The sequence below is a fragment of the Temnothorax americanus genome, unplaced genomic scaffold (genome assembly GCF_048541705.1).
Source record: "Temnothorax americanus isolate GAGA-0224 unplaced genomic scaffold, ASM4854170v1 Scaffold221, whole genome shotgun sequence".
Lineage (NCBI taxonomy): Eukaryota > Metazoa > Arthropoda > Insecta > Hymenoptera > Formicidae > Temnothorax > Temnothorax americanus.
The window spans coordinates 62,630-86,089 of record NW_027509362.1 but is presented as its reverse complement, the minus strand read 5'-3'; the positions used below and the strand labels follow the sequence as shown (position 1 = coordinate 86,089).

General features: G+C 41.5%; 2 protein-coding genes and 1 pseudogene across 2 annotated transcripts; 2 read left to right on the top strand and 1 right to left on the bottom strand.

Moving 5' to 3' along the window:
• Positions 1-2,857: 2,857 nt before the first annotated feature.
• Positions 2,858-5,698, bottom strand: LOC143898200 (uncharacterized; the record flags this gene model as incomplete). Its single annotated transcript, XM_077407497.1, has 2 exons — positions 5,396-5,698; positions 2,858-5,179 (listed from the first exon to the last, which is right to left on the bottom strand). Coding segments are annotated over exons 1-2 (2,625 nt in total), but the record flags the coding sequence as incomplete, so codon positions are not given.
• An 11,984-nt stretch (positions 5,699-17,682) lies between these two features.
• Positions 17,683-19,334, top strand: LOC143898201 (uncharacterized; annotated as a pseudogene).
• A 785-nt stretch (positions 19,335-20,119) lies between these two features.
• Positions 20,120-21,997, top strand: LOC143898203 (uncharacterized). The gene has a single exon (XM_077407498.1). The coding sequence runs from the start codon at positions 20,606-20,608 to the stop codon at positions 21,995-21,997; it is 1,392 nt and encodes a 463-aa protein (XP_077263624.1). The 5' UTR covers positions 20,120-20,605.
• The last annotated feature ends 1,463 nt before the right edge of the window (positions 21,998-23,460 follow it).

Here is a 23,460-nt window from a genome sequence, read left to right as displayed (position 1 = left end):
TCGACCCCTCTCTCGCGGCCATTTTGTCGTGCCGCGCCGTTCGTGAACACGGACCATCATCGTAAATGTACAGCGTATAGTGATTGTGTAAAAGGCGAACTCACTATCGCGTACCCGAGACAACAAGAAAGCCTGAGCATCTCGCACCTCGTGACCGCGGTCGCTCGTCTGCTTCGCGACAAGATATCCGTTAACCGCGAGCAAGATCTCCGGACGCGAGGGCGGTCATCTACCGCTCTACAAGATTTCCGTTTCGCGAGCCACGCAGACAGAAGGAGCGACTCAAGATTTCCGTCCCGCCATCCCGCGAATGCTCCGGGTGCTCGGGTGCGTGAGTGCGAGAAATACTCTATGTGCAATAAAGTGTGTTTGTCAGAAAACCCGGCGAGCGGTTTTTGAACCAGATGTTTCGTGCGCGACCGAGGTACCCTCGGGACACGAAGTATGCCGGGACCACCCTGTCCAGGGCGCGGGGCAAGAACCAAGGACGTAGCGAAAAGAGGGTTCAAAAAACGCTCGCCGGGTTTTCTGACAAATACACTTTATTGCACATAGAGTACTTCTCGCATTCACGCACCCGAGCACCCGGAGCATTCGCGGGATGGCGGGACGGAAATCTTGAGTCGCTCCTTCGGTCTGCGTGGCTCGCGAACCGGAAATCTTGTAGAACGGTAGATGACCGCCCTCGCGTTCGGAGATCTTGCTCGCGGTCAACGGATATCTTGGCGCGAAGCAGACGAGCGACCGCGGTCACGAGGTGCGAGATGCTCAGGCTTTCTTGTTGTCTCGGGTACGCGATAGTGAGCTCGCTTTTTACACAATCACTATACGCTGTACATTCACGATGATGGTCCGTGTTCACGAACGGCGCGGCACGTCAAGATGGCCGCGAGAGAGGGGTCGATATCGGGATCGAGCTCCCTACGCTGAGTTATTGAGAAGTGCTCGCTTGCACTTACGCTCGGTTATCACAACACTTGTTGCAATCACGATACCCGGGCTGACTTCATGTGACGGTCTCGTTCGCCGTCTGTACGTTCTTTTAGATGAGGATCACGGTACCGCACGCGGTGATCACGTGATCTGTTTGTGCTCGTTGCCCACTCGATTGCGGGCGACAACTCGTCAATCTCGTCTGACGAGAGATATTGCGCGACGACTAATGCCGCTCGCGACAACACTTGTACGCTCGAAACTACCCTCGCACAGGGCGTCTCGCGTTCCCAAATACCGAATTCCTCGCAGTCGGAAAACGGCTCACTCTTCGCGGCACGAGCGAAAGAGCGATTCGAGATGTTTCACGCGGCGATCTCACGGATGCGGCTCGCGATGAAACTTGATTACGGACTTCACGCACTGGCGGTCGAGACCACTCCCGATAGGCACAATGTCGCGAACGCCCGGCTCGATGTGTCTCTTTTCGCGGCAGAGAACAGAAGAGAGCGCGGATCGATATCGATTATCCTTCGTCCCGATAGGAGACCCTCGGCGGGGGGGTATGGGCCTCACGAAGGGCGAATCACATCGATCCGCGATGTAACGCGTTGCGCGGTATACATATTTCGGAATACGCGTGCGCGTTTTGCAATCGCGCTGTCGAAACGGTAGCGCGATACTCGGATGATCTCGGATAAGGTCGAGTCAAGCCCGAGGGTTGTTTGTGCTTGCGCCAGGGGCGATTACTTTCGCGACAGCGCCCTGCCACCTGATTTTACCTTAATCCTAAACATACCGCCCGCCTCGAAGCTTTAGTTTCGAAATTTTCTGACTTCGAATGTGATGAAGTTCGAGGAGGTCGATATGTGAACGCACGAAATCTTATGAGCTAATCGAACACAAACTTACATACTGGCGCAGAACTTTATTTACAAGACTTAAGCAATAAGGGTAACAGGAATATCACGAACCGCCCGCCGTGGCAGACAGTTCAGCGACGCGAAGGCTGAAGAGAAGTCGAATCGTTACTAGAAGTCTCGTCAGAACGCGTCTCACAGTCAATCGGCAGCAAACACAGTTTTACTATCGGCCGGGTATACTCGGACGTCGCGGTTTTGACATTCACAACACGAATCAATCCATCGGAACCGGCGTGGCACTGGGTAATTCGACCAAGCTCCCATTTACAAGGAGGCAGTGTGGCATTCCGCAATAAAACGAGCTGCCCAACTTTCACGGGCGTTTGCAATTGTCGCCATTTAACACGCTGCTGCAACGTGTTAACGTAATCTGTTTGCCACAATTTCCAAAAGCGTTCGGTCAAATGTCGAACTCGTTGCCACCTCGACAACCGATTTTCATGCAAATCTAATAGCGATGGCTCCGGATTGACCGTGATCGCCGATCCGATTAAAAAATGTCCGGGCGTTAAGACCTCGTAATCATTGAGCGTATCTTTCAACGGAGCGAGAGGACGCGAATTAAGACACGCCTCGATTCGGCACAACAAAGTCGTAAGCTCTTCGAACGTGAGCGTGTGATCCTGGAGTACCCGACGGAGATGATGTTTCACGCTCCGGACTCCGGCTTCCCATAAACCACCGAAATGTGGCGCAGACGGGGGAATAAAATGCCATTGGACATTATCGGAAGCGGTGGCGTTGAGAAAATTCGGATCATTAACGGCTGCGCGATATGCTTGGTATAACTCTTTATTGGCTCCGACAAACGTTGCCCCGTTATCGGAGTACATTGACTCCGGCAATCCTCGACGAGCGCAGAATCGAGAAAAGGCGTCTAGAAACGCGGGTGTGGAATAATTTCCTACTAATTCTAAATGGATCGCGCGGGTTGCAAGACACACAAACAACGCGATATACGCCTTTCGTGAACCAATTCCGCGGCCACCGAAAGCGCGAACTTGTACGGGTCCCGCGTAATCGAGACCGCAATGTGAGAAACTGCGCGATGGCGGAGACACTCGCAGAGTAGGAAGATCTCCCATGAGCTGCTGGGGCACGACCGCTTTTTCACGCGTGCAAACCACGCACTTATAAATTATCGATCGGACCGCGCTTCGAGCTCGTAAGATCCAGAAGTCCTGTCGCAGTGTTGCGAGCGTGAGCTGCATGCCTGCATGAAGCATTCGCGAATGAGCTTGCCGAATGAGTAGAGTCACTAACGGATGTGACGCGAGTAAAATTGGATGCTTAGAATTAAATGAGATCGGAGCGTTTTTCAAGCGTCCTCCGACTCTAAGCAATCCCTCGTGATCCACAAATGGATTTAACGATAAGAGCGGACTTTTAGCATTTAATGGTTTGTTGTTCGTATACACAAATCGATGTTGCCGCCACTGGTGAATGACAACTGGCAAATCGGGTTGAAGTTTAAGACCCGAGAGAAGATGATCATTCAATGATGATCCGTTAGAAGAGGGACATGACGCGTTGAAAACGACACGCAGATGCGTAGTTTTACTGTCTTCCCGGATAACGGGATGATGCGGAATGAAAACGCATTGCGTATCATTGAACTCGGAAACGGGCACTTCCCTCATGTGCCCGAGAGCTTCATATTCGCGAAGAAATTCGGAGTACTCGTCCCGTTGCGCAGGATGAGCATCGAATCTCCGAATTAACCCGTTAAGATATTTCTCGGCGATAGCGCGAGAATGTCCGATTTCGATCGGAGGGCCTTCCTTAAATGGAAGACGTACAATATAGCGTCCGTCAGGACAGCGTGAATGAGTGAGGCGAAAATGCTCTTCGCATTTTTCGTCCTCGGGAGTGAGAGTCATCTTTCGCGGAATCTCTTCGACCTCCCAAAACCGTCGGAGTTCCTGATCGAGCGACAAGGAATTGAGACTGTGATGAGCATTCACAGTATACGAAGGTCGATCGTGTGACGATTCAACCGAGATGGCATGTGAGGCCACCTGACTAGAAGTGATAGGTCCCGATATTACCCATCCCAATATCGAATTTTGAGCGATAGGCTGTCCCACCGCCCCTTTTCGAATTCCGTCTTTAATGAGAGCGCTATACAATTCCGCACCTACGATAATGCTAATGGGATCTGCGCTCATGGGGTCGTGGTCAGCCCATGGGAGATCCTCGAGATGAGCCAACGTCGCCTCGAGCGGCAAACGTTTTGGCGCGTATGCCGTTAGCGATTTCAAAATTAATGCGGTCGTCGAGAATGCCGGAGTCTGTTTACCTTTCGGCGAGATTGTTATTCGCGCGGCATATCGATACGTCCCGGCATTTACACACCCGACGGCCGAAACCGAAGTTGGCATTCGAATTCTCTTCAGCCGTAAACACTGCGCGAGTTTCTCGGTTATAAAGGTCATTTCGGAGCCCTGATCAAGCAAGGCTCTTACAATCACAGAACGGCCCGAAGACGCGCTAACGGTAAGCCAAGCTGTCGCGAGCAAAACATGCGAACGAGTGGTGTGCGAAGACGCAAACAATGAGCTCACTTCGCTACTGGGCGTTTCACTTTGTTTCGGCGTGTCGGTTGACGCCGTGACCTCTGCGGGTTTCGAGGAAGAGTCGGAATCTACATGGAGCAACGTGTGATGTTTTCTCTGACAAAGACGGCATGAATATTTACTGGAGCACGTTTTTGCCCCGTGATTTGAACTTAAACAGTTGAAACACCGTTTCTCTTTCTGCACAAGTTCTCGCCTCTGATTCGGACTCTTCTCGGTAAATTTCGGACAAACGTAGAAAGCATGCTTCGCTTTACACAACGAACACGGCGGAAACGATTTCGCGCACACGTTAGCACTAATCCTTTGCGCATTCGAATTTTTCGCTTTATCGGAGGAAGAAAGGGGGAGCTTCCAATTTTCGAGAGCTCGGATTCGATTATCCAAGAATTTTTTAAAGTCATCGTATGACGGAGGATGTCGAGCTTCACCAAACTTTAAATTCCATGCCTTTCGCGTAACTGCATCGAGTTTTTGTGACCCGAGACTGATGAGAATATCGCTCCATAACTCTTCAGGCGTGCGATTCAATTTGTCGAGAGCTGCAACGGCGGAATTTATTTTATCGCGTAATGATTGCAACTCAAGAGCGGATTCTTTCGCGACCGCTGGCAAATTCAGCAGCGTCGACATGTGAATATTGATCAAACGACGTTTGTCTTCAAATCGCGCGTTTAACGTACTCCACGCAATGTCGAAATTCTCCGCGGTAACACTGATATCGTTCACACACTCAAGAGCGCGACCCTGAAGGCATGAAATGAGATAATGCATACGCGAGAAATTTGAGACGTCTTTATTATTAATTATAAGAGACGCAAACCGATCACGAAAGCTCTCCCATTCCTCGTACTTCCCGTCAAACGGAGGAAGGTTTATCGGCGGAAGATGAGACAAAGAAAACGCGGACGACGGACTTGTGGGGAAATGCGGCCCGAAACTGACAGACTGGTTCGGACTTACATACGGATCCAATTCCTCCAGACACTCGTGCATGTAGTCCAAGGCGGTCCTGTACTTCTCCTCGTAGACCTCATAATGTTGATCCTTGAAGTACTCGTGATTCACTCGTTCCGCAGCAGGAATAGCGGCTCGAAGGGCGAAGTGTCCATCCCGGATTGTTGCCCAGACGTCCTTCAAATCAGTGATGCGACTACGAATCTTGGCTATCGTCAAGTTTTTCTTGCCAATCTTCTTGAAGTTTTCGAGCGCGCGATTGACGGTTCGCAATCGCTGAGACTGCTTGTCGAGCAGCTGCTCACTCATGGTGCCGGTCAATGTGCTTGATTAATCTTTTTCGCTACGAGAATTGCCTCGATCCGGCTCGAAGGACCAGATGTTTCGTGCGCGACCGAGGTACCCTCGGGACACGAAGTATGCCGGGACCACCCTGTCCAGGGCGCGGGGCAAGAACCAAGGAGGTAGCGAAAAGAGGGTTCAAAAAACGCTCGCCGGGTTTTCTGACAAACACACTTTATTGCACATAGAGTACTTCTCGCATTCACGCACCCGAGCACCCGGAGCATTCGCGGGATGGCGGGACGGAAATCTTGAGTCGCTCCTTCTGTCTGCGTGGCTCGCGAACCGGAAATCTTGTAGAGCGGTAGATGACCGCCCTCGCGTCCGGAGATCTTGCTCGCGGTCAACGGATATCTTGGCGCGAAGCAGACGAGCGACCGCGGTCACGAGGTGCGAGATGCTCAGGCTGGTCGGGTGCGTGAATGCGAGAAGTACTCTATGTGCAATAAAGTGTGTTTGTCAGAAAACCCGGCGAGCGTTTTTTGAACCCTCTTTTCGCTACCTCCTTGGTTCTTGCCCCGCGCCCTGGACAGGGTGGTCCCGGCATACTTCGTGTCCCGAGGGTACCTCGGTCGCGCACGAAACATATGTCAAATTCAAGGTCATCGGAAATGGCTTTAATTGTAAATATTTACCATAACTTATTAAGATTAGGTTAATTAGATCCAATTTTGTAAAACTTTTATGTTTGTGTATGCATTCCCCAAAATTTAACAAATCTGTATTTCGTGAAGTAACAATCCACACCTTAATATTGCATATGAAATAAGAGTAGAAAAGACTAAAGAGATGAAACAGACCGATATCTCAAAATTTTGCAGAAGTTACAGCAAAAATAAACATTTTTAACAATATAAGAAAAAAATGCCAATAAATAAAAAAACTTATACATTGCTTCCTTATAGTTTGAAAATGTTCAAATTAAAAATTAGGACATTACTTTCTCATAGTTTTAAAGTGTGAATATAGAATGTTAATTATAAATTTGCACACAGAGAAATTAACATTATTTTTGCTTAGAAAGCTTCCTCTATAATGAAGCAATTATTGTAGACATTTTTTATTATTTTGGCTTCCTCATAGAGGAAGCTTTCTGAGCAAAATTTAATGTTGATTTACAGTGTGCAAATTTATAATTAGCATTCTACATTCACACTTTAAAACTATGAAAAAGTAATGTTCTAATTTCTAATTTGAACACTTTAAAATTATGAAAAAGCAATGTGCAAGTTTCAACTTACACACTTTATTTATTATAATTTATTTATTTTATTATTATTTGTGTTATACTATTATATCAAATATTTTTTCTAAATTATTTAAATAATTTCATCCGTCTTCCAATACTATAATTTTTAAACATTAATTACTTTTATTTTTATTTTTATATTTATATTAAAATTATACATACATAATTTTAATATAAATATTATTACCGATTTAATATAAATCGGTAACGAAAAATTATACATTTTATAACACTCCCCGGAAAATTCTACCCCTGTTTCATGTATAATTCTTTAAGATTTGGTCAATTATTTCCCGAAAAATTTAAAAAATTAGAAAAATCAGTTTCCAGAAAATCGATAACGAAAAATTATACACATGGCACTCCTAGAAAAATTCTACCCCTATTTTATATAGGGGAGACCGGGGCTAAGCCGACACTATTTTTTCAAAGGCAATTTTTAATATTTAATTAAAATTTTTAAACAAATTTTTTCAATGATATGTATTTAAAGAATGTTTCTTCAGGTATAAAATTGATTCAGGAAGTTTTGCTGTACGTCGCTTTGTTTTGCCGCCAGGAAAGGAAAAGTGACGCGAAGACAAATTTTTAAATTGAAAAATGACGGGGCGAACTCGATACCCCGCCGGGGCAAACTCAACACTTTGTTTGATCGACACAATTTGATCTGGAACTTATTTTTTTATTGTTTAAAAATAAAAATACATTGTTTATCAAATAAAAAGACATTGTGTATTAGAAACAAAAAGTCGGAATAAAGTAAACAATTATTTAAAATAATGAGAAAAAAAAGATTAAACTTTTAATTATCTTTTTCTGAATTGTCTGAAAAACAATTTATACACGTAAACTCGCGATCAGATGTGCGCACACATTCGTCATGAGCCATACGGTTGCATAAGATGCATTGTTTGTTATTAGAAGCTAATGAAATGTTTTCCAAACACACGCAACAGATGTTCCTTAAATCGTCATCGGAATCGGACGAAACAGTGACCTTTTTTGCGATAATGTCACTTTAGGTTAGTGTCGTCTTTGCCCCGGTGGCGTCGTGTCGACTTAGCCCCGAACGTCGTTTTTTACTTTTGTTACTCCAAAAATATATAAATTTGGAAAATATGCAAAAATTATTATCGGATTCGTATAAAGCATCGAATTTCTCATCAAAATCACTTAGCGGTAGATTCGCAAGAGTAAAGCTCGATGAAAGAGTAGACATTTTCGAGAGATCAGAAAAATTATTTTTCACTATCAAAAACACTTATGTCGCGTTAAAAATTACACTATAACTAGAATGTTACCAATTCCGTTGATAATACTGGCACATAAAGACGCATTCACAGTAGTAAAGGCAAGTTTCTACGATAGATTTAAATTGGCAAAAAGCCTAGTGTCAACTTCGCCCCGCTGTCGGCTTAGCCCCGGTCTCCCCTATACCACTTTAAATTATATACTTTATAACACTCCCCGAGAAATTCTCGACCAATTATTTCCCCAAAAATTGAAAAAATTACGGATACTGTCGCAATTTCACCATTGCACGACAGGGACTCGTCCCTCGGATACAATACGGATATATAACGGAAATGTAGTTTAAACAGTATTTTATCTCTTGTAATTAACACTCTAATATTTTTTAGATTTGGCATAATTTGGCAGCTATGTCCAACTAATTAATATTGTGAGTTATACACGCTTGAAAAGGAACAAATTCTGCGATCGAAACGTAGCGTCTCTTGAATAATAAAATTGCCAGTTTGGTCGAACATAACTCCTGTGCTTACGGATACTGGTTCCAAAAAAGATCGGTACAACCAACATTTTATAGTACTCTCCGGGAAATTTTACCCCTGTTTTATGTACAATTCTTTAAGATTTGGTCAATTATTTCCTGAAAAATTGTAAAAATTTCGAATATTGGTTCCGAGAAAAAGATCGTTAACGCAAAACTATACACTTTATAGCACTTCCCAGAAAATTCTACCCCTATTTTATATACTTTTAGCAAAAATTCGGTACAATAGTTTTTAAGTTGAAAACGTTTAAACATACACCCGTAAGAATTTTATATATAAGTATATATAGGAGAGACCGGGGCTAAACCGTCAGTTTTTTTTCGGTGCCGATTTTTAACAATAAGATAAATAATTTTAGTTAAATGTGGTATACCACTGTAAAGAGTGAACCTTTAGCTACAAAATTTATATAGGAAATTTTTATCTATGTCGCTTTGTTTAACTGGTATAGAGCAAAAACGACAACAGTGGTAAAATTGAAATCTCAAAAATGCCGCGGTTTAACCGTCACCCCTCCCCCCGCCCGGGGCTAATCCGTCACACTGCATAAAAGAGAAAAATATAAAAATTTATTTAAAATTTGACGGCGTTTCATTTTTTTGAATTCAAATTTGTTTTTTTTTTTTTAATGGAACCCCCTATTTTTATTGCATATTTATGTAGTTTACCTAAAGAGCTTTTCAAAACACTATATTTAAGTATTTTTTCATGAAGTACTTTTCGAGTTACAAGGCTCGAAAGTTACAATCCCGCCGGCATTAACATTACTCAAGGTATACCGGCCAATGAAGACAAAACCCAACATTTATTCGGCCAGTGAAAGCAAGACCCAAAATTGATGGCACTCCCCCTAAATAAAAGAGCAACGCGCCTTAGTGCTCGTACAAATCGCAATTTTTAGCTCAAATATCTCGTAAACTATCGATTTTGTAAAAAAAATTGTTAAAAAAGGTACCAGAAACATTTATTTTAATTAGATAAATTCGAAAGTACAATACAATACAAAAATTGTTTTCATTCTTAAAAAAATAAAAAACTAATTTGACCTAAAATTATGATTCTTTATTTTTTGAATCCAATCTCAAACACTATTAATTTTCAATTGAATTTACAAATTCAATTAAACATTTCTTATATCTTGATATTCTTTTGCAAAATTAATTCATTGGCCGGTACACCTTGGATAATGCTAATGCCGGCAGGATTGTAATTTTCAAGCCTTGTAACTCGAAAAGTACTTCATAAAAAAAAAATACAGTGTTTTTAATAGCTTAAGTAAGCTACAAGAATATGCAATGAAAAATAGGGAGTCCTATTTAAAAAAACAAAATTGAACTCCATATGACCTCGGCACGTTCACTCAAGGTCAAACCAATGACACCATCTTCTGTTTCCCTTTGTACCAATGTAATATAAATAAATAAAGAATATTATTTTTAGAGTCATGTGATTTCGCTTTGACGCTAGAATCAAGAAATAAAGTTAAAATTATTCAACATCCAACGTTGAATCGTTGATCGTCCCAGTACACTCAAAAATAAACTTTGAAATACGTAAAATGTTAATTATTTTTAAGTAATATCTTCAAGTAGTAATAATTTACGGATATATTTATAAATAAAAAAGATTATTTTTGAAGAGGTGTCCCCTTAGGGACACCTCTCACCCTGCCAGAGCACCGGCGTGCAATGGGTGAAAGGGCCCTCTCCCCCCAACACCTCTTAAAGGAAAATTTCCCACCATAATCCCCCAGTGCGCAGGCAGATACCGGACCGGACCATTGCCCGCTCTCCGGCATCCGCCGCCCACGGAAGGACAGGGCACAGGAGGTTTCCCACCACCCCGGTGGTTTTTTATCGAGGTTTTCCTTCCTCTAGGCTGGTGGGGAATCAACCTTTCCCCCTATCGGTCCCAGCCGACCGGGCGTTTGTAGTCGGGGTCGCCTTCCCCTACCGACGCTTGGGAGCCAGAAAACAAGTTCCCTGGCAGAGGCGCCGGACCCTATTGTACCCCTCATCCCAACGAGTTGGGAGAAGGGTACGGTGTGCTCTTGGACCCTAAAAAATATTATTATAAAAAATATTATTTTTGAAGATTTTTGCTCGTTAAAAATAAGTGTCGAGCGTCAACGTGAAATGGCACCTTAAGGCAAATATTCTTAAACTACTGTTGCGGGCGAACAATTTTTTTGATACATTTTTTTCTACCATAAAATTGATTTATTAATTTATTTATCAAAGGGCGAGAGAGCGAGAGGACGATGACGAGAGGGCGAGAGAGAGAAAGAGAGAGAGAGAGAGAGAGAGAGAGAGAGAGAGAGAGAGAGAGAGAGAGAGAGAGAGAGAGAGAGAGAGAGAGAGAGAGAGCGCGAAAGAACGAGAGGGCGAGAGAGCGAGAGAGCGAGAGAACGAGAGAGCGAGAGAGCGAGAGAACGAGAGAGCGAGAGAGCGAGAGAGCGAGAGAGCAAGAAAGAGAGAGAGAGAGAGAGAGAGAGAGAGAGAGAGAGAGATTTTTATTTACTTTTCGTAGAGTTCTTCTTGCTCGACTTCGTTAATATTATTGATGTGTGCGTAATCCGGTATGCGTTTGGCTCTCCTTTATGCACACGGCTTCACGCGCCTACGATCTCGGTACGGAGCACTACGACGTTTCCGATTAGACACCCTCGCGACACTTTGTATGCTTATTGCGACAATTTTATGCTATCTCTTAGTGAATATTTGCTGAAAAACACAACATATTAGTTTATTTGTTGGAGTATGAAGTGACTTTCATGTACCGCACAAACAGTTTGACGGTTACGTTTGTCAAATCAAATATGCACAATAAATATTTATTTTTCTTAACGCACGATTTATACTGAAATTAATAAGTAACAATATATAATAATATAACGATATAATATACATGTATATCGTAGGAGCGTCTATACCTAAAAAAAAAACAGCTCGGCGATACGGCTAAGGCACCACTTTGTAAAATGAAAAGTTTTTAAAAATATTTTTTTGCTCTTTAAGGTTTATGTAATAAAGTTCTTTTTCGATTAAGTAAATTAATTTCCTTAAATAAATTGCCAAAGTTAGGTATCATTTTTAGGCCTCAGAGATGATAAATACGCCCATGAAAAAAATTTAAAATTATATGTTTGCGATTTAAAAATGATTAAAGTTTGAATATTAATTTTTGAAAAACCGACGACTATATCATTCCAATATCAAAGAATAACGCAACACGAGGAGATTGAGACAAAAATTATTCCACAATATTTTATCGAAAAAATGGTCTTTAAATCGAAATAAAATTCTCAACATGTTAGTGTGGCGAAATGAAGCAAATAGGATCATTCGTGGCAATGTCCTAGTTGACCAGAGGTTTACTCGAGAACGATTACCGTGCCGGATCACCCTGACTCGGATTATTATATTTTCATTCGCGTCTCATTTTGTTGTAATATCTTCAAACGTTGTCATAATGTCTTGCAACAAAAATATATCATATAGAATGATATTTCAGTACAAATGTTTGTAACAATGGAAAGCTATGCAAACTCGTGCGATTGCATTTGCCGTAAATATGGAAAGCGTCAATTTTAACGATAAATATTCATTATTTTATTGTTCTGGCGTAAAAAAGTTTCTAAAATTTATTAAATAAATAATTGATAAATAATAAAAGTTATGAAATAAACATTTTATTACAATTCGACATGATTGGTTATATATTATTCAAACGACGAATGCATGATTTATTCAAGTATATGTTTCATGCTCGACCGGATTCAGCGGAGCACGATTTATGCCGGTATCACAGAAAGATTGCGAAACGAGGGGAGGGCTGCGGATGAGGGAACGACTTACTTTATAGCAATTAATTTGGACCGCGGGACCTCTTGTCACACTTGACGGATACTGTCGTGGTTCGAATCGCTCGGAATTAAATCTTGTGGCGTCAATAGTCTGCCGAAAACGCGAGACGGAGATCTTGCCGAGCATCGATTTGATGCCCTTACGACTGAAATCTTGCGATCGAGAAAATCTTGCTCGTGAGGCAGACTCCGAGCGCGAACGCGATTCGATAACAGAGATTCCGTACGAGCTTCTTGGATAAGCTCGATAATCACTCATGGAAAATACTGCTTCTCTGGACACTGCCGCACTTGGATGATTGGGCGGCGATGTCGCGCACAAATCGGTTGAGAATGTTGCGTTAAGCCGAGAGAACTTGCTTCTGATACGTGCAAAACCAGTGTGCCGCGATCGTTCTCTTCCGCCCGGAAGGTTCTCGACGGCCGAAAACGAAGGCGAGATATGGAACGCGGCGCTCTCTGATTGATCATTCGACGATTGACGGAGTTGCGCTGTGGACACAATTTTCGCGAACAAAGACACTGCGCGTGTCAGGAGTTGCACCGTACTTTGATTCTCGACAATTCCGGTATGCGCGTACCTGTATGTACGTGGAACGGGATCGACGCGTGATCTACCACGCGGGACGGCGTGATCGACAACCCCATGCGGATCGAATCCGTGCCGCGAAACTGATATAGTCCGAGAGCCCACCGCAAAAATTTTGGTCCATCGCTTTTATGGATAAATTTATTTGCAAAAGGTAGTTTATATGTCGTATTATCATAAACGATTGTCAGCCAAACTCGTACCCCCTGCGTTATGAGCAATAAAAATTTATTAATAATTGGATTTCTAAGCGATTTGGGTCTATCGCTTTTATGGACGAAACTTGTTTCATTCGAAAGGGCATCAAATTCCCTTTCAGAAAATACCCGGCTGATTTGCCCTGGCCCCTGCAAAACCCAGGCTGATCATGATTTTTGACTCAACGCGCGAGTCAGATCGAGCGTGGCGTTTGAAATGCGCGCCGTAAACAAGGACAGAGCGTCACGCTTTTATTTATACTTTGGATACTATCTAATATCATAAATTTTTAAAGATCATAATTGTTGTTATTGTTATTATTTAACGTTTGTGATATTATAATATTGTGTAGGGATTAAAAATATTTTTGATTTTCTTTATCATTCATATTATTATATTTTATATGTTAATTATATACTTTTATCATTTATCATAGTTAAAAATATCATATTTCCAGATAAAAAGTATGGAACTGTCAGAGAACGTAATGTAAATTGGAATTTTGTCAAATATTTCCAAGTTTTTTACATTTTTTTATAATTAATTGAATTTTAACAAAATCATAGCAAATACTACACGAAAAAAAATAAACTGTAAAAAATCGTCAGAAATCTGATGACTATTTACAGTTTATTATATTATGAGAGAAACCCCCCCCTAATTGGACCCCAAGCTATCGATCAAGCCTACTTAGAACTTGATCCGTTCACTCGTTATCGAGATCTCAACATCTCGGGTACTCGCAACCCGTCGCGTCGCGTAAAAGAGTCACGGTCGGTCTCGCTCCGCGTGTACTTGGCGCGAGACACTACCGTGTCTCTTGATGTAACTCGGCCACGGGTAATGATAAACTCGTAATTTTTCAATAAAATAAATGAAATACTACTAACACGTCAAATGAATTTTTGATATGCACATCAATGCTTTTTACAGTGTATAATAATATTAATATACATATATTCAAACAGTAATAAGATTAGGTTTATACATCAATTTATAATAAAAATTCAGTAAAATGACTAAATTACAGTGCTAAACAGTATCTTTTATTGATAATTTTATTATTTTTTACATGTCATTTTTTCCGTGTAGTATTTGCTATGATTTTGTTAAAATTCAATTAATTATAAAAAAAATGTAAAAAACTTGGAAATATTCGACAAAATTCCAATTTACATTACGTTCTCTGACAGTTCCATACTTTTTATCTGGAAATATGATATTTTTAATTATGATAAATGATAAAAGTATATAATTAACATATAAAATATAATAATATGAATAATAAAGAAAATCAAAAATATTCTTAATCCCTACACAATATTATAATATCATAAACGTTAAATAATAACAATAACAACAATTATGATCTTTAAAAATTTATGATATTAGATAGTATCCAAAGTATAAATAAAAGCGTGACGCTCTGTCCTTGTTTACGGCGCGCATTTCAAACGCCACGCTCGATCTGACTCGCGCGTTGAGTCAAAAATCATGATCAGCCTGGGTTTTGCAGGGGCCAGGGCAAATCAGCCGGGTATTTTCTGAAAGGGAATTTGATGCCCTTTCGAATGAAACAAGTTTCGTCCATAAAAGCGATGGACCCAAATCGCTTAGAAATCCAATTATTAATAAATTTTTATTGCTCATAACGCAGGAAGTACGAGTTTGGCTGACAATCGTTTATGATAATACGACTTATAAACTACCTTTTGCAAGTAAATTTATCCATAAAAGCGATGGACCCAAATTTTTGCGGTGGGCTCTCGGACTAAGTAGGCACGTCGCAGTCAGCCTCGCGGCCCGATTACATAGAGAATATGTTCGATCCTTAACAAAGTACAATTGCAATAAATAACATTCATTCTGTATGACTTAATCTTGAATACACGTTTAAGCAATTTTTTCATAATTATATTATTCTTTAATTATCATTTTTCCGTAAATTACGCTGGAAAAATGTTTATTAGCGATACATGTTTTTACAGGATTAAATGTGACCAATAATTGAAAAAATTGAAAACGCCGAACAAACGTTATCCTTTTATCATTGGTCACTCCGTTTGCTATCAAACTTAATAATATTCGTCTTTAAATAATTTTTTATAAACCGTTCACTTTTCTTATTAATACTTTTTTCAAGTATTAACACAAACAAAGGTATAGGTGATCTAAGGATGTTTCATATTTAATTATTTAAAACAACGATTTTACCTTTTTATTATTCGTAATAATTTTTTTTTTTAACGATAGAGTATCATGTAAGGGAGATTGGGATTGAATTTAGTGAAGATCGGTAATAGAGAGAGAGAGAGAGAGAGAGAGAGAGAGAGAGAGAGAGAGAGAGAGAGAGAGATTGATTGATTGATTGATTAAATTTATTTATGCCCAAACATCTGCTAAAGGGCAAAAATTGAAATCCCAGGTACATAGATATACGTAAGAAATCATCATGGATACACCACAGTGGACCATATTGATGCATTCGATATACCTAAAGCTAAAATACATCAAAGAAGAAAGATCTAAATCACAAGTACATAGATAAGAAATCATGGGTGCACTCAATGGACCACTGTGATGCATCCGATATACTTAAAACTAAAGTACAATAAAAGAAAAAGAAAAAGCATGAGCAAGAAGTAGCTTAAGTAAATTAGAAGGCGCCTAATATAATTTGAGCTAAGGTAACCGCATGTGCGCAGGCCTGATGCAGAATTAATGATGCACAGAGAATACATAATGATACATAATATAATACATAACTTTTAACTAATATCACGCAGCTACTAGATTGTAATTATTGCATTACTAAGTTCGCACCGGTAGAAAATCCTTGATGGAGCATAATAATATATAATATCCTTAAACTAATATGATACATAGTATAACCTTAACTAATATAACTACATATATATGCACAACGCAGCTACTAAATTATGCAACTATTGCACCACCAAGTTTGCACCGGTAACCAAAGAGATAAAGCATTAGCCAGATTCAGATGCTGACAAATACAAGCGGAGTAAGTTTTTGAAGGTTGGAAGAGATGGTGCGGATGTTATGCTGTCAGGGAGAGAATGCCAGAAACGTATTGCAGAAAGAAGACAAGCGTTCCAATATGTTGTAGTTCTGCAAGGCGGTATATGAAAGGTCTGCGACGAACCAGGAAGGCGATCAGATCTTCTAAGCGACGGGTCGGGCGAAGTAAAGAGCTCCCTCAGGTAGATTGGAGATTTTAGGAACAAGATACAATAGACCTGACAGCCGAGAAAATACAATCTCCTATTCTCAACTAAGAGCCATCCCAGTCGTCGCCTATAGGGCGTAATGTGTTCGTCGCGTTTAAGATCAAAGATATACCTTATACAGCAGTTTACTAATCTCTGCAACTTCGTATTCAGCTCATTGCTTAAACCATCGTAGACAAGGCAGCAATAATCAACATGTGGCATAATCAACGTCGTCACTAATTTGATTCGTAATTCGGTAGAGAGAGAGTTCTTGTTAAATTTCAATTTGTACAACGCACAGTGCACCCTCTGTGATACATGCGAAATGTGCCTCTTCCAGGACAGAGTAGGCGTAAAAACAACTCCCAAGTTTCTCACCTCTCTAACAAAAGGGATAGGTACCTGGTTCACCATGACAGGAGGCAGAAGGCCAAGGTCAATATTCCTAACATAAGCATTGCTACCGTAAATCATCACTTTAGACTTGGACGGATTAAGTTTCAGACCATTAGATTCTGCATAAGCAAAGATAGCTTTTGCATCCCTAGAGATTAACTCCAATCCATGACGGATATTAGCCGGAGAACATGAGAGATAAGCTTGAATGTCGTCAGCAAATATCATGTGAAGTGCATGCAGCAATACTCCTCCTATATCATTAATAAACAGAGAGAATAATAGTGGCCCGAGCACAGAGCCCTGAGGAACGCCCGATGACGTATACAACCACTCCGAGAAGTTCCCAGCATCATCAACCACAGATTGACAGCGACCAGTCAAGTAAGAAAAAATCCACGCAAGAACAGCATCAGAAAAGCCAATCTCCTTTAACTTGATAAGTAGCTTGAGATGTGGAACAGTATCGAACGCCTTACTAAAATCGAAGAGGATCATAATTATAATAAGACCCTTATAGAGAGAGAGAGAGAGAGAGAGAGAGAGAGAGAGAGAGAGAGAGAGAGAGAGAGAGAGAGAGAGAGAGAGAGAGAGAGAGAGAGAGAGAGAGAGAGAGAATGAATGAATGAATGAATGAATGAATGACCTTTATTAGCTTTCTCAGCTATTTTTACATACTACATATTTATACATACAACAGAACGTACTCTTTTAGCACACGTTTGAACATTTTTAGTTCTTCGCATCTTTTAATTTCGGCTGGCAGTGCGTTATACATTTTTACTCCTTCATAGAACATACTTTTTTGCGCATTTCTCGTCCTACGAAACCCTATTGCTATATCGCCGGTTTGTCTGGTTTGCCTATCAGTGTTTTTTCCCACTAATTCTAGACGGTCTTTTAATTGTTCCGGTAGCATGTTGTTCACCGCTTTAAAGATAAATGTACACACATTATAATATAGCCTCTGTCTTATGGACATAAACTGCAGCGCTTGCAGCATATGCTCCACTTTGGTATATCTATTGCATTGCAGTATGACTCTCATAGCTCGATTTTGCGCTTTTTGCAGCCTGGTTAGCTCCGTTTCACTCATGTCAATTAATAACGTTGCACAATACTCAAAATGAGGAATATCGTGCATCTGGTATAAGCCGATATGTAATTACCTATTCTATTAAGAAAACTTGTTTTTTTTTCCTATTTTCTTTAGCATATAATCACAGTGATCTCTAAATCTAAGCCTATCGTCAATCATTATAACTAGGTATTTCATCATTTCGACACGCTCTATCTCAGTTCCATCTAAGCATGTCAACATAATATTACTATTCTAATTATCATATATTTCGTTTTCCCTGCATTCATTTTTAACTTATTTATATTCATCCACTTTTCTCTCTCTCTCTCTCTCTCTCTCTCTCTCTCTCTCTCTCTCTCTCTCTCTCTCTCTCTCTCTCTCTCTCTCTCTCTCTCTCTCTCTCTCTACTATAACAAACATCGAATTCATTTTCCTTTCTAGTTCTGCGCTACTTTCTCCCTCGAAATTGTACTCGATCGTGTGCAGAACGTCATGCAACGACATGACAATGTAAAAATTAACACAGTGTTTAATGGTGAATTTGTTGCGGGTGACAAACGCGCGAATAAAAGTATCGCAACGAGAAACTATGAAATCTTTCGTGAGTCCAATCTGCACGAGTGGTACAAGCAACACGTCATCGAGACTACCTTAGCAAAGCTGGAGGAATTCCAGGAACGTGATAGCGGATGGGCGTTGTCGCGTATACTCAATTTAATGGTAAACGTGAACAAATACAATCCATTGCACGCGGGGTGTTTTGTGGAAATACCGCAAGAAATTAAAAAGAAGAAGGCGGTGATAAACGTGCGATCAATGGACAATGCATGTTTCGCATGGTCAGTGACGGCTGCTCTACATCCAGCCGAGAGACACGCAGATCTGGAATCGTCGTATCCACATTACACGTCGGTGCTAAATCTTACGGACATTGAGTTTCCAATGACGTTGGATCAAATTAAAAAATTTGAAAATCACAACAACATCTCCATCAACGTGTACAGCATCGAGAAAAAAACAAGGAACTTGCAATCCTACCAATACGTGTTACTGACCGAAAGATGGACAGACACGTAAATCTGCTGTACGTGCATAACGACAACGTGGGACATTTTGCGTGGATCAAGAACCTGTCCCGCCTCGTGAGCTCGCAAATCAGTAAAAAAGAGCACAGGAAATACTTTTGCGATCGGTAAGAGTACCAAACTATAATTTTTTTTTAATAATATATAGAATATTTTGTGTATAAAAAATATTTATAATATTTGCGTTTATTTTTTTTGCAGATGTTTGCACTACTTCAGCTCCAACGAGAAATTGGCTGCCCACACCGTCGACTGTCAGGAGATGAATGACTGCGCGATCAAGTTACCGAGCGATAACGACAAGTGGTTGGCCTTTAAAAATCACAACAGGAAGGAACGAGTTCCGTTTGTCGTATACGCCGACCTGGAGTGTACCCTGGAGAAGATGGAAGCGGATCCGGAAACGTCCAGGTACACATATCAACATCATCGCGTGTGTAGCATAGGGTACTACGTGCGTTGCTCGTACGACGAGTCGTTATCTATGTATCGGTTTCGTCGCGATAAGGATTGCGTCGCGTGGTTCGCCGAGGAGTTAAGACGTTTAACTCACGACGTAAAGACCATTTTGTCCACTAATGTACCCATGGCAGATTTCACGCGAGACGAGTGGGAAAAGTTTAACAGCGCAACGCACTGTCACGTGTGCGAAGAACCGTTCGAGCCAGACGACGTGCGAGTACGCGACCATTGTCACCTGACCGGTCGATATAGAGGTCCCGCGCATTCGAATTGTAACTTAAATTATAAAGATTCGCATTGCATTCCCATAGTGTTTCATAATTTATCGGGATACGATGCACATTTTATTATAACTGAAATAGCAACAGCATACGAAGGACATGTAGATTGACTCCCGATCACAAAAGAAAAATATATTTTGTTATACAAAAAACGTTCAAAGCACCGAAGATAAAGATAAGAAAACGTGCGTCAAATTGCGATTTATCGATTCGTACAAGTTTCTCACCGCTAGTCTCGACAAATTGGCATCTTATCTCAGCAAGGATAAACTGCGAATATTGCAACGCGAATTTTGTGAATTATCCGCAGAAAATTTTAATTTGCTGACACGAAAAGGCGTATTTCCATATGAATACATTGACTGCGTCGAAAAATTGGAGGACTTGTGTTTACCACCGCGCGACTCGTTTTACAGTTCATTGACAGGTGACACCGTATCCGAGAGCGATTACGCGCACGCCGTCGACGTCTGGCAGCGGTTCTCCATTCGAACGCTCGGTAATTACAGCGATTTATATCTCAAGACCGATGTTTTGCTGTTGGCCGATATCTTTGAAAATTTTCGCGATAGTTGCGTCGCGAGTTATGGACTCGATCCGGCGTATTATTATACTCTACCGGGTTTTACGTGGGATGCTATGTTGAAGCATACACACATCAATTTCGAATTGCTCACCGACATTGACATGGTCATGTTTATCGAACGCGGTATACGCGGCGGTTTGAGTCAATGTTCAAACAGATACGCGCTGGCCAACAACAAGTACATGCAGTCGTACGATCCATCGAAACCGTCGTCGTACCTCATGTATTTTGATATAAATAACTTATACGGCTGGGCAATGAGTCAACCATTGCCATACGCAGATTTTAAATGGGTCGACGACGTAACCGATTTTAATGTTATGGATGTCGCGTTAGATTCCTCGATAGGCTACATTCTCGAAGTCGACTTGGAGTATCCGCAACATCTTCACGACGCGCACACTGACCTACCGTTCTGTCCGACGCGCGATAAACCACCCGGCAAGCGACAGGACAAGCTCCTCGCAACATTATACGATAAGAAACGTTATGTAATACATTATCGCAACCTGCAGCAGTGTACTCGTCACGGTCTCCGTATATCAAAAATTCACCGTATACTGAAATTCGCGCAATCTCCATGGCTTCGCGATTATATAGACCTCAATACGAAATTTAGAACGTTGGCCAACAATGATTTCGAGAAAAATTTATACAAATTGATGAACAATGCCGTGTTTGGCAAAACCATGGAGAATGTGCGCAATCACGTTGACGTGCGACTCGTGACTCATTGGGAGGGTAGGTACGGCGCGGAGGCTATGATTGCGAAACCAAATTTTCATAGCCGAAGCGTCTTTTCGGAGAATTTAGTAGCAATAGAAATGCGAAAACTCGAGGTGAAGTTCGACAAACCAATCTATGTGGGTATGTGCATCCTCGATATATCCAAGACATGTTTGTACGAATTTCATCACGAGTACATGTTACCGTTGTATCGCGACAAGTGTAAAGTCACGTACACCGATACTGACAGTCTCATTTATCACATCGAGTGCGACAATGTGTATGATATCATGAAACACCACATTCATAGATTTGACACTAGCGATTACGCGATTGATAATACGTATGGTATCCCACTCGTCAATAAAAAAGTTCCGGGCTTAATGAAAGACGAAAATAACGGTGCGATAATGACCGAATTCGTCGGGCTTAGAGCAAAGATGTACGCCTTGCGAGTGGACGGTAAGAAAGATACGAAAAAGGCTAAAGGTGTTAAGAGTAACATCGTAGCCAGGTCGATAACGTTCGACGATTACACGCGGTGTCTGCGCGACGAAATTGAAATGACGCGACAGCAAACCTGCATAAGATCCAAAAAACACGAGGTATACACCGTGTCTGAAACAAAAATAGCTCTAAGTCCGTACGATGATAAGCGGTACATTATACCCGGTTCTACCGAAACGCTGCCATGGGGACATTATAAAATACAATTGTAAATACCATTGTAAATATATTGTTAATACCGCTGTAAATATATTGTAATTACATTTAGATATTTAGGAAAATAAATGACTCATATGTATATATGTATATTTTTTTACTGTAATAAATTTTTACAATACATTATTCTTGTGTATCCATGAATTGTGTGAATTATAAAATCCTAACCGCTTTACATAAACCTCATCCCCTCTTTTGCGCAAAACTTTTTCAACGAGATACACGTCGGGATTAGCAACGCGATGTAACTCGTATTCGTAGAAGCCGCCGGCGACGGGTTTTCCGCAGGAATCTTCCAACAGATACGTCACAGGATTAGTTTTCTGCACTTTGACGATTCTAAACACCTCCGTGGTCCAATTTGGCGTGTATCCTTTTTCGAAGATTGTCTTGAATTTACTCACGCGTACCGAATCGCCCACTTTGAATCGCGCGGGAGCAGCGATCTTTACGTGGCTGCAATGTACACCGTTGTTAGGAGCTTGGCGGCGATCGCGGGGGTAACATCGATGGGTCGCATGCCGATAGTTCGATGCTTTCGCGCGTTGTAATCCGATACGAGACCTGGCAGCGAGTCGATCCATTTGTAATTTCCATTGCGCGTAAACATTTTCCACATGTCGTTCTTGAGCGTGCGATTGAATCGTTCGACGACCGATGCCTTCATTACGGAATATGTCGAATAGTGATTGATATTATGTTTCTTCAAGAGTTTCTGCACGTTGGCGTTGTAAAATTCTTTTCCCTTGTCAGTCTGCAGATTTTTCGGGCATCTGCCGCCGTCTCGAATTATTTTCGCGATCGCCGCAGTAACCTCGGGTCCGCTCTTGGCCTTGAGCGGTACGGCCCATGCGTGCTTGCTCAGCACGTCGATAACGGTGAGTATGTAGTGGTAGCCTCTGTTAAATCGCGTGTATGGGCGCATCTCAACCACATCCGCCTGCCACAGATCATCGTATGCGCGCACTATGACGCGTCTTCGAGAAAAATTTCTTCTCGCAGGAGCGTGTAATTCTTCCACAAGCCTCCGTTTCTCAGTTGATTGCTTCTTACCGCCATGACGATGACGTGCAACTGACGCAGATATCAGATGTACGTTCTTATCTATTCGCGATGATTCGCAATTACATCATGAATCATCTTTTGAACTTCGTTTAGGGTAATTTGCACGTTATTCTGGAATGCGACCATCTTTCTCTTCATTTCATCCTGTTGATCTTTCAAAATTTGCACGCTCTGCTGCACGTAACGATTATTGGCTGCATCGCCATCATCTACAGGCGGCGCTATCCGTCGAATCCTGCGCGATTTCGCGTCAAAAGTCGGTGGCGACCATGCAAAGAGCGTTATCGCGCACGTAATTTCTGATTAATCCTCTCCATTGATAGTACGGTTCCGCACCGCCTCTTCCGAGCGATATACCAAACTTGTTGATCGGCATTTCGATGTTGATTGAATG